The sequence below is a fragment of the Mirounga angustirostris genome, unplaced genomic scaffold (genome assembly GCF_029215605.1).
Source record: "Mirounga angustirostris isolate CCGP_5_RB_7025 unplaced genomic scaffold, mMirAng1.0.hap1 SCAF_11, whole genome shotgun sequence".
In the NCBI taxonomy this organism is placed as follows: domain Eukaryota; kingdom Metazoa; phylum Chordata; class Mammalia; order Carnivora; family Phocidae; genus Mirounga; species Mirounga angustirostris.
This window is the reverse complement of record NW_026991719.1, coordinates 45401527-45417301: the sequence shown is the minus strand read 5'-3', so window position 1 is coordinate 45417301 and position 15775 is coordinate 45401527. Positions and strand designations below refer to the sequence as shown.

The 15775-nt window shown below is 41.0% G+C and overlaps 1 protein-coding gene across 3 annotated transcripts in view; it reads left to right on the top strand.

The window, feature by feature from the left end:
• Positions 1-7901, top strand: part of FAM120C (family with sequence similarity 120 member C) — a 106588-nt gene extending 98687 nt beyond the window's left edge. For 2 of the 3 annotated variants that reach the window (XM_045878540.3, XM_045878531.3), the window contains one exon: positions 3009-7901. In XM_045878540.3, coding sequence (XP_045734496.1) covers positions 3009-3263 — 255 coding nt within the window. In that variant the 3' untranslated portion in view covers positions 3264-7901. The remainder of the gene's footprint in view (positions 1-3008) is intronic. The other variant, XM_045878548.3, reaches the window with a different exon arrangement.
• Positions 7902-15775: the final 7874 nt, after the last annotated feature.

Here is a 15775-nt window from a genome sequence, read left to right as displayed (position 1 = left end):
CTGGATCTCACAACCCTGAGATCATGACCTGAGCTGAAATCAAGAGTGGACGCTTAACTGACGGAGCCACCCAGGTGCCCCAGCAGCTGTTTCTTGAGTGCCCCCTTTCTACCAAGCCCTCTATTAGACATTTTACATGCAGTTTCTAATCCTCCCAAGGGTCACTGATGAGACCATACTGCAAAGCAACTTTGACATAGGTTCTCGGTCCCAAATTAGCTCTCCTGTATACAGCCAGCCCTCGTTGCATCCAGTTAATCCCCATTGTCTAATGTTTTCTCAAAGATACATATTTGCTTTAATGTTATTTTGAGGTAAAAATGGAACTAGAATGGTAAGTCCTCCACACCAGTCAGAGAGCAAGGAGAGCAAGGACTTTGGGATTTTTCCAAAGCTTCTCAACTTTTTCCAGAAGCTGTTCAGTAAGATACAAGGGATTATACCTAGAAGGAAAACTGGTCGCTCAGATAGGTTCCCATAAGGTAATACAGCCTTGATTAACTCACCATGATTCAGGGTCTGATCATTAGGTATATGGTCTGAAAAACTGGATTTTTTTTTTTTTTTTTTGGTACAATAAGAGTAGCTCTATCTCTCAGGGGTTGACTCACATTAAAATCACAGAAATAGCTATGTGGATATGGCTGAAAGAGTGGCCTTGGGAAGAAGAGAGGGAGGGAAAGATACTGAAAGATCTGTGAAAGATGTAGTGAAAGGTACGAATTCACAGTACTTTATCTCAATCAAGTACTTTCCACAGTAATTATTGTGATATATTGTACACTTACTCTTTTCTGGTCACTCTTATAAATACTTGTGAGATGCTTATTATTCTCCATTTTAAATAGGAGGAAACTGAAGCTCAGAGGGATGAAACATCTTGCCCCAAATTATCCATCAAGTCAATATCTGTGTTGCCATTCCGTCCTGAGCTGATTCCAAAGCCCTGTACTGTCCTGATTCCACTGCAGTATAACAACTCTAATTGGCAGAGACAAGATTCAGACTTAGGTCTGGCTGACCCTAGTGCATACACTCTTAACCATTTCTACCAGAGCTTGCTTTCTTTAAGTGTAAGCTGCAAGGGAAACCATGGTAATGGAAGTTTGCTTGGGGACTTGGAATCAAAATAATATTAGCTAGCATTTATTGAGTTCTTACAGTGTGCCAGGCACAACGTGTTCTAAGTGCTTTACATGGAGTATCTCATTGAATCCTTATAGGAATTTAAAAAACAGATAGTAGTATTATATTTTACAGATGAAGAAACTAAGGGAAAAAAAGGGATGATAGATGATCTTAAGTTTCTCTTTGCTAAGATTGCTGAGGATACTGTTATCTACTCCAGAGGTAGCCTGGCCAAGGAAATTCTCATGTTGACTTTGTTTTTAACTAAGGCATCGTTTCTGGGCAGAGCTGCTGCTGATTGCCTTGATGACTCTACTTTTTCTGTTCAGTCACCCTTTCTTCAGAGTATGAGATCATTGTTCCAGCTTATTAAATCTGCTTACGTTATAGTCCTGCGTTCTTTATTTTTCTAAAGTCTGTTTATTTTTTTTTTTAGTAATCTCTGCACCCAACATGGGGCTCAGACTCACAAGCCCGAAATCAGGAGTTACATGCTCTTCCGACTGAGCCAGCCGGGTGCCCCTATTGTCCTGTCCTCTTGAGATTATTCCTAGGCCACTGGATTTTTGTGTATTTTCAGATTCTTAAGTCACTTATTGGTAATGTTTTGATTTCTTTGTTGACTCCCTCAGGTAGCTAATTCCATCCATTGTGCGGATTTTGACTAGCTGCATCTTTTTTTCCAGGTTCTTGAGCAACACTTTATAGTAGTGCCCATAGTACTACTATATAGTAGTACAGGTTTTGGAGCCAAGTGATCTAGCTTTGAATCTGGCTCTGCCATTTACTAGCTCTGTGACCTTACACAAGTTACTTAACTTCCCTGTGTCCTAGTATCCTTGTCTGTAAAATGGAGAAATTGGCATCTACCTCACAGAGTTATTATGAGTATTAAATGATATAAAGTGTTTATCACAGAGGCTGTAACATGGGAAGTACTCAATAAAAATTAAGTTATTATTTATAATTGACCACAGATTCAACAGGTATTAGATTTCTGTTACACTGAATTGAATTTAAAATAAATAAATAAATAGATAGATAAATAAGATTTCCATTATGTATTGTATCTTAGTGGAAAGAATAAGGTCTTTGGAGTCAAATAGACTTGGATGTAAGTCTAGGCATGCCAGTGACCTTGGGCAAATCATTTTACTTTTTTCTGAGCCTCATTTGTCTTATCCATAAAATAGACAACAGAGTACCTGGCACACCCAACCACTTAGCAATCGGAAGCTGCTATTTTCCTAATAACATTCATGGAGAGACAGCCCTGCACTGCAAGGTAATGCAGTTCATGTCATTAGCATTTCAATAGCAGTCACATCCCTGGAATTAACAGAAAAACAGGTGACTGTTTTTAGTTATGAAAGATTCTGTGGAATAGTGCATAGAGATCTTCTGATTTTCCTTTCCTTTCATTTACATGTCCAGTTGTCAGCATTGGACAGTATTGTGCAGCGGTTAAAGAGAATAGACTTTAGAGGCTGACCTACCTGGCATGGATTCCTGACCCCACTACTTTCTATCTGAGTGTCCTTGAGCGAGTTACTTTAACCTTTCTGAGCCTCAGCTTCCACATCTGTAAATGGGGCACCATGTCTACATTCAGGGTTCCTACTACTATTAGAAAAATACATTGTAAAGCTTTATAAATGATAGCTATGTCATTATTATGTGGTTGTCATGGCCATTGAGTTTTGGTCAAATCCGTCTGTTGTCACCCTAAGTTCTCAGGACAGTCATCAGAGTGTACTACTAGGTGGTAACAAGCTTTGGGCTTTCTGCTGTGTTTGAAGAACTGAAGCAGCTTCTGGAGGCTAGCTTAAGAACATGTTTGGGTAATTACCATTTCCACTGACTCTCTCCATCTTTGACAGGGCACTTCCGATGGAGTTTCTAAATCCCTGGAGCCTCATCAGGGTCGGTCCCACTCCCAGGTAAATGGAAACAATGGCACATTGATCAAAGAAGAGAAGAGTGATCATCATCTTCCAGCTCCATCCCAGTGTGCCTTACCCAGAGACAGCAACATGTGTAATAATGGTAACCGCTACTTCCCTGCGAAGAATGGGGAGAAGAGCCGCTTACGAGAGCAAAAGCTAGGAACTGTGGTACAGCAGAAGGAGGGGTAACGAGCAGAAGATGGCTTCAGCAGATCAGGAAGAGAGGAAAACCTATACTTTTCTGATTGTAGGCCCAAGTTAGAGGAGGACACCTAAATGCTTTCCCTAGATTTATCCAGCATTTTATTGGGATGTCCTGTTGTATTCATCTTTTCCCGTTCCCTGTGTTTCTCTGGACCTCCAGACTTAGTGGTGTGCTTCTGGGGAAGCTCTGGCAGAGACGAATGGCAGCAGGACTAGCTCCTATTCTCAAATTGAATATGAAGTGCCAATATTCTCTTTGCCTCCCCTGGGAGCGTAGTAAGGCAGTGTCTGTCAGAAATCTGGTGTCATCATGTAAGGCCCTATAGAAAAGTTCCAGCTTTGGTTTTCTGAGTCTTCATCACGTTACTCATTTACAAAACCCATGGATGGTAGGGGTAGGGACTGCCGTCTATGGCCTCCTAACTTGCTTTTTCCTCTATGAAGTAGTGGGACCTTGGTATATAATCCGTACCTTCCTCTCACTCTTTCTCCCCATTCACCTCATCCAGGATTTTGTACCACCACCTCTAACTCTGGCCTGACAATCAGATAGGTAAATGTTTTCAGGGAAGTGAAATAGTACTGGTTATTTTATTTTATTTTTATTTTTTATTTTATTTTATACACTTTAGAAAAAAAACAAAAACAAAAACTACCAATGGCCTTTGTACTGGGGGATTCTAGTGAGTCAGAAAAGTACTGGGCAGATTTTTCCTGCCTCTGAACTAATGCATTGTTTGTAAAATAGAAGATGTGGTGCAGTTCACCCACTCCCTGCTGCCCACACCCTGAAAGGGTGGGAATCGATGTATTAAAACTGAGTTCGAAAGGGAACTGAAAAGACAGTGCGTGCGTGTGTGTGTGTGTGTGTGTGTGTGTGGGTGTGTGGGTGTGTGGGTGGATGTATATATGAATGTGTGTATCTATATGCATACACATACCCTTTATATAAAGAGACAGATCTATTTATCTATACGTATTTTATATATATAAATATATGTGTGTGTGCGTGTGTGCGTACATGCACACATACATACATACATGGTGATGTCCCAGAGGATTTACTGAATTTCCCAGAAATGCTTCCACTGCTATGGAGTGGTGGGTTTCAAAAGACCACACTTTAAAATCCTTACTGAGTCACAGCCCATCAGTTATGTGAAGATGGGCTTCTCTAAAGCAGACAAAAAGTACTTTCCAGAGATTGCCTGTTCAGAACAACAAACAGTTGGGTTGTCACAAGTTTAATCTTGAACAGAGCCCTCACATCCCATAGAGTGAACACAGGGAGGTTGGAATGGCGTGGGGAAGATTCGGGCATTTCCTTCGGGGGGAACAGCCTCGTTCAGAGAGAGAAAGGGGATGGGAGGTGATTACCAGGGCTTGCAGCCAATTTGGAGGAAATCTCATCTGGAACTCCTGGGTCAAACTGGCCTCAGGCTAGAATTGATTGCCATGAATCCCTGAAGGAGAGAGGACTAGCATTGGAAAGATGGGGTAGGGAAGTGTGAGGAAATCAACAATTTGATTTTACATGCCTAGATTGTTTTATTTGTTCATTGACATTTTGACTACTGGATCTTTTCATTTGCTTTGCAAGGAGGACTTCAGAGGACTCTGGCCCAGGCCTTTAGGGGCTTTCTGGAAAGGCTCCCAGCCCCTGAGGAGGCCAGAATCTGTCCAGGACAAAAAAAGCTGTTCTTCCTTGCCGGAGATACTCTTGAGACAACCTTGCATTTCCAGTTTCCCTCCTCAGCAACTTCAGTATGAGGGATGGGAACATGGCTTACAACAGATTAGCATTGTGTCTTCATTCAGGAACTGAGGCTTCCAGCCTTACACATCTCCTTTTGGGCTCTGTGATGATATTCTTGCCCAAGAAGTACCATTTCTACAGGAATTCAACCGACTAGACTTCTAGCAGGGTTTCTCTCTTTTTGAAAAACCCCATGCACCTTAACCCACAGTAGGTCCTTGGTGATTTTTTTTCCAGACAACCAGAAGGCTGTTTGCTCACTGCCCACTTACAATGAGTGCATCATGAGAGATTGGAAACAGTCTCAGACTGTTTAATCCTAGTCTGGCCCAGTTTAAAAGAACCCACAACTTGTAGGGGGAGGGAGCCCTAGAATGCCTCTCTCCCTGCCCAGACACTTCTTACATAAACCAAAGCAAGATGACGAGAGTGCACACCTAGCAAGATATAACCAGGAACAAAGTGTACAGAAACCTCCTCTTTGGATTTGCTCCCTTAATTTGGTCCCCCCTCTTCTAGTGGACCTGCCCAGCCTTTCACCAAAATCTTGAAGGTTAGGATTTCTATGTCCAGCAAGAGAGGGATTTGGTAATGCACTTAGGTGGCTTGGAAATTTCTTTCTGGAGCCACAGAGGGAGGAATCCTTCGAAGCTCTAAAAATGACCACACAATTACTGAGCTGAGTTAAATTAAGTATGTAGACACCATTTTCTATGGAAAGGTATTTTCTTCAGTTAACTGTTTCTGTGCATCTTGAATCTATTTGACACAATCAAATGACAGTATTGTTAACTCTCACAGCCTTAAGAAAATTTGTTTTATAGGCATTCACTGTGAGAAGTAAAATTGCTGCTTTGACAGGGATGATTCCAGTTTGCCGAAAGGCTTGCTTTTCTCCCTTCCACACACCTCTGCTTTCTCCTAGCCTGGCCCAGGGTGAAATAAGTGGCTCACTTCCAACCTTGATTTTTATTTGGATTCAGCATTTTGGGTTTGGAAGGTTTTAAGAAAGAACCATAAAGGGCCACATTCCTGCATTTTAATTTATCTGCCAAAATATACAGTTTAGAAGCCAGAAAGGCTCAGGTTCATTACTGAAAGATGAACTTTTTCTTATCTGAGGACAAATTGGGGAAGGTGGGTCTGATCTTTGCTGCAAGTACCACTTGAAGAGACTGTCATCCTTTACTCGAGGTTCCATTTCTTACTATGATATGTGTGGCCTCTCTTGAACAAAGTCATATAGGTACCCCCAGAAATGACCCTTTGACCTTGTAGGGCCACAGGCAAAAGCACCCTGGTTGTATATAGCCACTGATTCCCAAAGACTTGCAGTTCTTCTTGATTTCTGCTGGTATGTCTTGGGGTCAGCCTGTAACTCGCACCCTTATTCAGTGGCAGTCTGGTCTGAACCAGGCCTGACAAACTTTTGCTCACTTGCATCATTTTCATTCTGAGCCAGGAGGACTTTGGGTAGACTTTAAAGCCCAAGAAATGGCACTTGCTTTGACCAGTGACATTTGATTTTGGTCTCCATCTTGATTTTCTGGCATTATTGATTGGCCAAGTCACATTAGCTTCTTTTGATCACTGAGAAAAACAGCCAGACAAGGCATTAGGGAGGGTGGTTAAGGCGGGGGAGGGGGTGGGGGGGGAGGAATGCTTACATAGGGTAGGAAGAATGTGGAAGTAACTGTTCGGTTATAGTGATCCAGTCCGTTGGAACCTTAGAAGGCTCGTGTGGGCATGTCAGTGCTACCCTTTCAGTCTCTTAAGACCCCCCCCCCTTTGAAATGACAATACAAGTAGACCACAGTTTAAAGTAGCTAGTAGAATTCTACTAAGGTTTAATCATTATACTTGTTCATTTCCTGATGCATATTTCCTAAATATGCTTGGGGTTTTGGGGCAGGGGGTAAGTTTTCACTGTTCCATTGTATGTCACTCTATATTTTTCTCCCTCTCGTGACTTTGGCATCTTTAATTTGACCCTCCATTCTCTTTCCCTTGGCTTTATTGCAGTAGTCTGCTGGGGCAGGTAGAGCTCAGTGCACTTATTCCCTTATTACTACTAATTACCTTCAATATTGTCAGAGGTTGTTTTGATGTTCTAAGAAGATAACTTCATTTTTTTTTTTTTTTTTTTTTTTACAAAATCATCTTTTCCAAGTTAAAAGCAAAATAAAATACCCCCTGTGCTAGGGTGCCCATTTCAGCTTTTGACATTGCCCTTGTACTTTCATAGATGCTCTTTTTGTCCGTGTTGGTAGTAACTAATGACTAGTGAATTTTCATGTAAATGAAGCAAATTAAATATTTCAGATTTTATTAATCTCTCATAACCCTGGCCAAATCTGATGACTTCATTTTAGTTACTTCCCCGAAGACACTTCCCCTCCTTTTCTTTTATTCTATTCTCTTCTATTTTTAGAATAACATACTAGGTTAAAGAAACTTTAACTGCAAGGAGTCAATGATTTGTAGTGCTCCCTGATAAATGATGTTATTGACAAAAGTAAATTCTTTCATTGTTTTTTCCTGTGTTAATATCTCTTCTCCTGTGCTCTTGACAGTGTGTTTAGTGGATGGATAATATGTATTTCTCTTTCCCACTCCCAGATTCCAAATTCCCTGCCTTTTTGGCCCACCTCACCACAAAAGCTCCATAGTTTATTAATGTAAGTTTGAATGGATGCTTCTTAGGGGAAACTGCAGGAGTTTCTGGAAGTGTTTCAGAAAGGAATGAAAATGTCTCAGGAGTTGTTCTGTGATGGAAATTGGTCTGTTGTTCTGTTAATGCTGATGGAAAGAAACTTACAGTGCTTAATAAAAGTCTATTCTTTTAGTAAAAAAAAAATGTGAAATAATTTTGGGTGTGTGAAGTTTGATTTCTTCTCCCATTTCTGGATCCCTTTCTGCAAGTGGGGGATATGCTTCTCTCAATTCAGAAATGTTGCACACAGAGATTTAGGAGCCTATATGTAGTTGAATATCAGGGCAAGAGAAATAGTACAAGAATCATCAAAAGGAAGGGCATATTTAGCTTCCTGCTGAACTTTTTTATTTGGATGTTCTAAAGGCACTTTTGACTTGACATTTCCCAGACTGAACACATCCTCTCTTCTGAAGCCTCCCCCTCTCTGTGAGCGACACTACCTTCTACTCAATGGTCAAAATCACAAACCAACCGGGGAGTTATCCTAGACTCATGCCTTTCCCTCACTTCTGAAACCCAACTCCTGACAAGATCTGTTGATAATACTCAACCAGCTTTTTGTTTCTCACATCTGTCCCTTTTTTGTCCCAGCTGCTGTGGTTTAGTTCAGGCCCCTTCATGTCTCACCTGAATTATTGTAGTTGCTCCCCTGTCTTACGCCTAACCAGGAAATTTTAAGCAACATTTCGTGTTTAAGTGTATGGACCTTTTCCCAGTGAAAGGGCCTGTAGCTTTTTTTGGGTTCTTAAAGAAGGCTATGACTCAAGAAACATTAAGAACCACTGCTTTAATCCACCATGTATATCAGCTTCCAGAGTAATCTGTCCTAACATGCTGTACCCCTGCTTCTATGGTCCCTTCATGATCTGGCCCCTGACCACTTTCCTAGCCCCATTTCCTACAACCCTAACCCACTTCAGCAACACTAAAGTGCATCCCATACAGCTGTTAATATCCGTTTCTTTGCATTTGCTTGTACCGTTGCCTAGAATGCCTCTCTCCCCTTGTCTCTGGTGCATTCTCAACTTTACCCCCCAAGATTCAGCTCATATCTTTGTGATTCTTTTCTTGATCCCTGACTAGGGATCCCTGTATAGACTCATCACACCCAGTCCCTATAGCACTTTGCTGCATGTCTGCCCCTCAGTTAAACTCAATCATCTCTGTCTTCGTGGCACCTACCACCCAGCATGCACCTAGGAAATCAAGGACAGCTAAAACACCTTTGAAAATATTCCCTGGTATAAAGCAGATTGTAGACTTCTGAGGCAGGATGTGTTGATGGCAAAAACACACGATTGAGTATGAAGGTTCAGCACTGGATGGTATTCATTTAAATGTGTTATGGGGCTATGAAAAAAACAACCCTGAGCTCTGAGTCACCTTTGAGCCATAGAGGGGTGCTTGGAGCAGAGTCTGAAGCCAAGACTCTAGGGCATTTTTCTTACCTTACTGCTTCTGCTGAGTGACACCAGCTGGGCTTGGCCTCCCTAACTGCTCTGTGCCTTGTGTGTACAGCGTACCAAAGGAAACAGCTGAGTCTAAAGGGGAGCATTAGAGGCTTACTGAAGCTTATAAACACCTTACCCTTAAATTAAAATTCTTATTTGTAACATACTTTGTTTTATATTGGGTTTATCATGGCTGTAGATGCCTTTTCCTAGCCTTTGATCTTTGGGGGTTGGGACTCAGAAATTAATAGTAGGAAATCTTTAGCATTTGGCTTTTGAAAGTTACCATTTATTGAGCACCTATTGGGTACCAGGCATAGTACTAGGCTCTTCTAATCCTCAAACCACTCTGCAAAGTAAGTACTATAAGTACTATCCCCACTTTGTGTATGAGCAAATGCATTCAGTGGCGCCCAAGTCTGTACACGCTAGTGAGCAATAAAACCAGTGTTCTAAATCTACGTTTGTTTTGACTAAGTAGATAACTTTGTTTCTGCCTGCCCAGCATTCCTTCTTTCTAGCAGTTAAATTCAGTTTTTCCCTTTGGGGTAGTGCTCCTCCCTATCTTGGGGTAGAGGTGGGTTGGTGGTCAGTCACATGGCTTCACCTTCCCAGTGGGATGGGTATATGATCCGAGCAGGGCCAATTGTGCTTTTTCATGGATTTGAGGGAGAAAGTAACAAAGGATTAAAATGTATCTTCTAAACTCACAAGCATTAGGAATAATGTGAGCCTAGAACATTGCCTTCTATTTATATCTTCTACAACTGGTCTTTGTGTGTGAGAAATACGAAAATTCTGTGGTCATTGTTTAGGAACAGATTACAGAAAGTGATCTATTGAGGTCTTGCCAGAGAGAGGTCTGGGCACTTTATTTTACACGGTTGTATACGTTCACATTTCACGATTCAGTCCTTATACATCAATAATCTCTAACTGTTGAAAAGGGGAGTGTATCAGTCGGGATAAGCTAGGTTTTGCTGCAATAACCCCCAAATCTCAATAACATAACAGAGGTATACTTCTTGTTCATATATGTCCAGCATGCATTGGCAGGAGCGCTTCATCTACAGTCGCTTGGGAACTCAGACTAACAAGCCCCATTACTGGGTCAAGGGAAGGCAAGTGGCCAAAATGCATACGGACTCTTAAAGCTTAAAATGACACACATCACTTCTCTCTTTTCATCGCCCAAAGCAAGTCACATGTTTGCACCTAACTTCACAGAAGTGGAAAAGTACAATTCTATACTATGTGCCTGGAACAAGGGAGAGGTAAGTTTGGTGAGTTGCAGTAAAAGCATCACAAGGAGAAATGACCCATTTCTGGGTAGAACTGATTTGTCACATTTTGTCTGGTTGCCATTATCTAACCACTTGAGTCATTATACCTAAAATTTGGAATGAAATAGTGAAGGATTCATTCCCATTCCCGTGTCATAAGGGATTCTCTGCATGTGGCTGAAGGTAACACAAGCATTTGAGCTTAGCTCCCCTAACCCACCTTGTGGGGGTGGTTGTGAGGATTAAGTGACATAGTATATGTAAAGTGCCTGGCATATCATCCAGCCTTGATAAATGTGAGCTATTGTTGTGGTTTTGCGGGGAGGTGGTAATAGATGAAAGACTTTACGCTCCCAGTCCTGACTTCCTGATAACAGATTCCTTCCTAGTCTATAATTGGGTGCCAGTCCTTCCATTTGAATGTGGCTGCTTCCAAAGGTGACCAGTGTGCCCCCAGTCACCAAGTCCTGGGTGTTCATACAGGCCTCATCTCACCGAGGACTTCCACAGTAACTGACACTGAAACAGAACCTATTTCCTGAAACTGGCTTCCCTCACATTTCTCTCCTGTTTTCTCTTTCCTTTTTGACTACTTTGAAAAAATCATGTAATGTTTGAAAACCAAAAGGCAATATGTAACATACGTTATGAGATTAGATAATAAAATGAACACTCATGAGCCCACTGCTCAACCTAAGACCTATTCCATCTCCCTATCTTCCCCAGAGGTAACTGGTACCTTGGGTTTTATTTTTCATTCCCTTGTTTTCTTTTTAAATATTTTCATCACATACTTACCTCTGAATATATTGTTGGGTTTTTAATTTTATAAAAATGTAATTTTTAGGGGCGCCTGGGTGGCTCAGTTGGTTAAGCGACTGCCTTCGGCTCAGGTCATGATCCTGGAGTCCTGGGATCGAGTCCCGCATCGGGCTCCCTGCTCGGCAGGGAGTCTGCTTCTCCCTCTGACCCTCCTCCCTCTCATGCTCTCTCTGTCTCTCATTCTCTCTGTCTCAAATAAATAAATAAAATCTTAAAAAAAAAAAAGTAATTTTTATGTAGTCTCCTACAACTTCCTTTGCTCACTCAATTTGATTTCTCTGACTCAAATGTGTTGTTGCTATAATTGTAGTTAATTTGTTTTCACGTCTATATAGTATTCCGTTGTATGAATATACCACAATTTACCCATTCTCTGTCCAGTGGTAATATGGGTTTCCATTGATGTTGCTGTGAATACTTTTGCACGTGGCTCCTGCTGGGACCTAAGGCATGCAAATGTTCACCTTTATAAGATAGTGAAAAAAAATCTTTGTGTATGAAAAAAAATTATTTTAAAAAGTAGCATTAAGTGGGAATAATAACACCTGCTGCCTTGCCTCCCTTACAGATAGTTGTGAGAATAAAAGAAGCTAATGGATGTGAAAACACATTCAGTACATTAAGAAGACATGGTTGGCATATTGGTTTTGAGTCCAAGTTCAAACTCCTAAAGTTGACCCATGTGCATGCTAGTTTCTAGGACCAGAAAGACCAAAACTTTTCATTGTCAATTTAAAGTATTTCTAGAATTTTCTGATAAAAAAGGCTAGACTCTTAGATTCTGAGGCAGCTGTCTGTCTGTTTTCCTACCTGACCAGCAACCTTTCTTGTTCTATCCAGTAATAACACCTCAGTTTTCCAAAGATATACCTCTATTCTATATTTGGAAGTTTCTTTAAGTGCTCTGCTCTCCCCAGCCAGCTCACTGTTGTTTGTTAACTGTCATTGTCATAGATTTGTTTGGTTTTTTTTTTTTTTTTTTGCTTATCCTCTAAAGACTCCTTTTACTTCTGGTAAATCCAGCATGATTAATTGATTACAAAAATGGCCACAGTTGTTCACATCTTCCTTTATCTATACCTTCTACAGCTCCTCCCATTAAGAGATGGCATCTGTTTCTCCACCCTTCGAATCTGGACTAGTGTTTTGTTTTCGCCAATAGACTGTTGCAGAAGGGATAATTATGCCAGTTCCATGCCTAGGCTGGATGCTTCTGCTCAATCTCTTGAACCGCTGGAACTCCCATGAGAACAAGCCTGGGCTAGCCTTCTGGAGGGTGAGACCCAGTTGTCCAGCTATACCAGACAAGACCATCCTAGACCTGTCAACCCCCAGCCAACCCACCAGCAGACCACAGGTACATGAGCCCAGCCAAGATCAGCCAAGCCTGGTCCAGAACAGCAGAGCTATGCAGCCAACACGTAGATTCATAAGCAATAATAAATGGTTTGGTTTCAAGCCACTGAGTTTGAGGATGGTTTATGATGCAGCAGTTGCTAACTCACATATCCAGCAATACAGTACAAATTAAGTTTTATGCAGGATCAAGTTTTGGTAGTAGGAGGGCCCTTCAGGATATCTAGTCTTCAGTGCTACCTCTTGACTACTTCTTCATTTCCTTCCTTAGCCTGTTTCTTAGGATTAGCGTTTCTCAGAGTTTCTGTTGTCAGCCATATTCTCACTATTCTTTCTCCTTGGTGAGATTCATCCCATCCCATGGACTCAACTCTTATCTTTATATAGATGACTTCCAAATCTACCTCCAGCTGAACTCTACTGAAGAGATGCAGAGTTCAAATGGTCTGCTGGGCAAGTCCATATAATACTTTCCCAGAAAAAGCATAACTCAGTATGTTTAAATGTGAAGTCTTGCTACCATTCCTCCACTGTTTCCTATTTCTCCCCCTATCTCCAGCTTGATTCCTCTGTCTCTGGCTAATGTCAGCACTATCCTCACATCACCCAGGCCAGAAACCTCATCATCCCAGATTCTCCTCATCCACCATGTCTAATCATTCTGCTGCAGTGTCTTATATCTCTCCGTTCCTCTCCATCTTCCCAGCCCACTCCCACTCTTCCTTTTTCTTCTTCCTCTTCACCTCCTTTTTTCTTGCTATAGAGTTTGATCAGTGGTCCAGCAATAGTAACATCACTTGGGGGCCTATTAGAACTGCAGAATATTGAGCCCCACCTCAGATCTACTCAATCAGAATCTGCATTTTAACAAGATCCCTAGGTGATTCATATGCATACTAGGGTACGATAAACAACTCCATAGTTGAGTCTCAATCTGGGTAGGTATAGGTCCTCACCAGTTTATAACCTATGCACTGTGTTTGTGGCACTCGAGCCTTGTTGAGTACCTGGGAAGTCTTCAATTTTCCATTTATCTTTTCATGATTTAATCTTTTAAAAAAGAATATAACATTTATTGTTTTTTCAATACAGAAATACAAAGAGACTAAAATTGGCCTATGCCTTGCCCAAATAACTCTAAATACATTTCCTTTTTTTAAAAAAAGGAAAATTTACCTAAAGTTAGACAATTAAAACAATAAAAATGTACAAAGTGATGGCTAGAAAACCTCTAGCACTACCCCAATCCCAACCCCTCTCCTCAAATGTAGCCATTCTTAATCAGAATTAACCTTCCAGGAAGTAATTAACCTTCCAGGAAATAATTAAGCATATACCTGCATATATTTATGTTTGTTCTTTTGTTTAAAAAGTATAAATTACTCCCTCTTAGTCATCATGATTTTTTTTACTTAATATATCTTAGATATTTCTTTATGAGCTTATACAGACTTTCATAATTTTTTTTAAAGATTTTATTTATTTATTTGACAGAGAGAGACACAGCAAGAGAGGGAACACAAGCACGGGGAGTGGGAGAGGGAGAAGCAGGCTTCCCGCCGAACAGGAAGCCCGATGCGGGGCTCAATCCCAGGACCCTGGGATCATGACCTGAGCCGAAGGCAGGTGCTTAAAGACTGAGCCACCCAGGTGCCCCAAGACTTTCATCATTTTTAACACTACATGGTGTTCCATTAGATGGATGATTCCATCAGATCATTTCCCTATTGAGAAGTGCCTTGATTGCTTCCAGTTTTAGCTATTACAAACAAAGTTGCAGTGATCATCCATGGACATATATTTTGGTGAACTTCTGCAAGGATATCCATAGGGTAAATTTTTAGTGGCAAGATTATTAAGTATAATGATTAAGATGCTTTTGTTTACAAGTAAAACACAACTCCAGCAGTAGGGTGAGCTAGAGTTACCCAGTTTCTTTCAGTCTCTATGTTCTGCAATCCCTACTTTATCCAAGGGGATTTTTTTTTTTTAAGATTTTTTATTTACCTATTTGACAGAGAGAGACACAGTGAGAGAGGGAACACAAGCAGGGGGAGTGGGAGAGGGAGAAGCAGGCTTCCCGCAGAGAAGGGAGCCCGATGCGGGGCCAGATCCCAGGACCCTGGGATCATGACCCGAGCCGAAGGCAGACGCCCAACGACTGAGCCACCCAGGCACCCCTCCAAGGGGATTTTTAAGTGCAGTCCCTGGACCAGCAGCCTCAGCAGCACCTGGGAACTTCTTACAAAAGGAAATTCTTGGTCCCTACCTCAGAGCTACAGAATTTGAAAATCTGGAGATGGAGATCAGCAATTTGTGTTTTAACAAACTAGGTGATTCTGTTGCACACTAAAGGCCAAGAACCATTGCTATAGGCAAGGTAACCATGAGATGGCTGCCAGTGGCAATGGACACTGAGTCTCTTCCTTTAAGTTCACAAAAACTTCTGATCCAGCCTTTCAAGTGAGCAGGACTCCCCAGGTGCACCCTAATTGGCTTGCTGATGTTACAAATCTTCCCTGAAGTAATAATGTCTGTGGCCAGAAGAACTAGGAGTAGAATCAGTTTACCCCAAAATACATGGGCTATGAGTGGGAAGAATAAATACACAAATAAAACCTATGAATTGGTAGAAAGGAAAAAGTGGGGAATAATTGCTGTGAATGTTCTAGCAAAGTCCACCACATTCAGTCAAAGAATATGTGCATGTTCTATTTTGATAAATATTGCCAATTCGTATCTGCAAAAAGTTGCACCAACTTATGGTCCCACCAGCAGCATATATCTATTTCTTGCTCTGCATATAATCAAACTTTAAACACTTCCCAATATGATAGGTGAAAATGGTATTTTATTGTTTTGATTTCTATTTCTTATATAACACATAAGAAATATATTTCTTATATATCTCATGGATGAGATTGAACATCTTTTCAAATCTTTATTGATGTGTATATGTCTTTCTTTGTAAATTACTTGCTTATTCTTTAGCTCATTTTACTAATGGGTTTTGCCTTTTTCATGTTGATTTTTTTTCTGAACTCATTGTAAATTAAAGAAACTAGCCCTTTGTCATATATGTTGCAAATATATTTTCCCAGCTCTGTTGATCT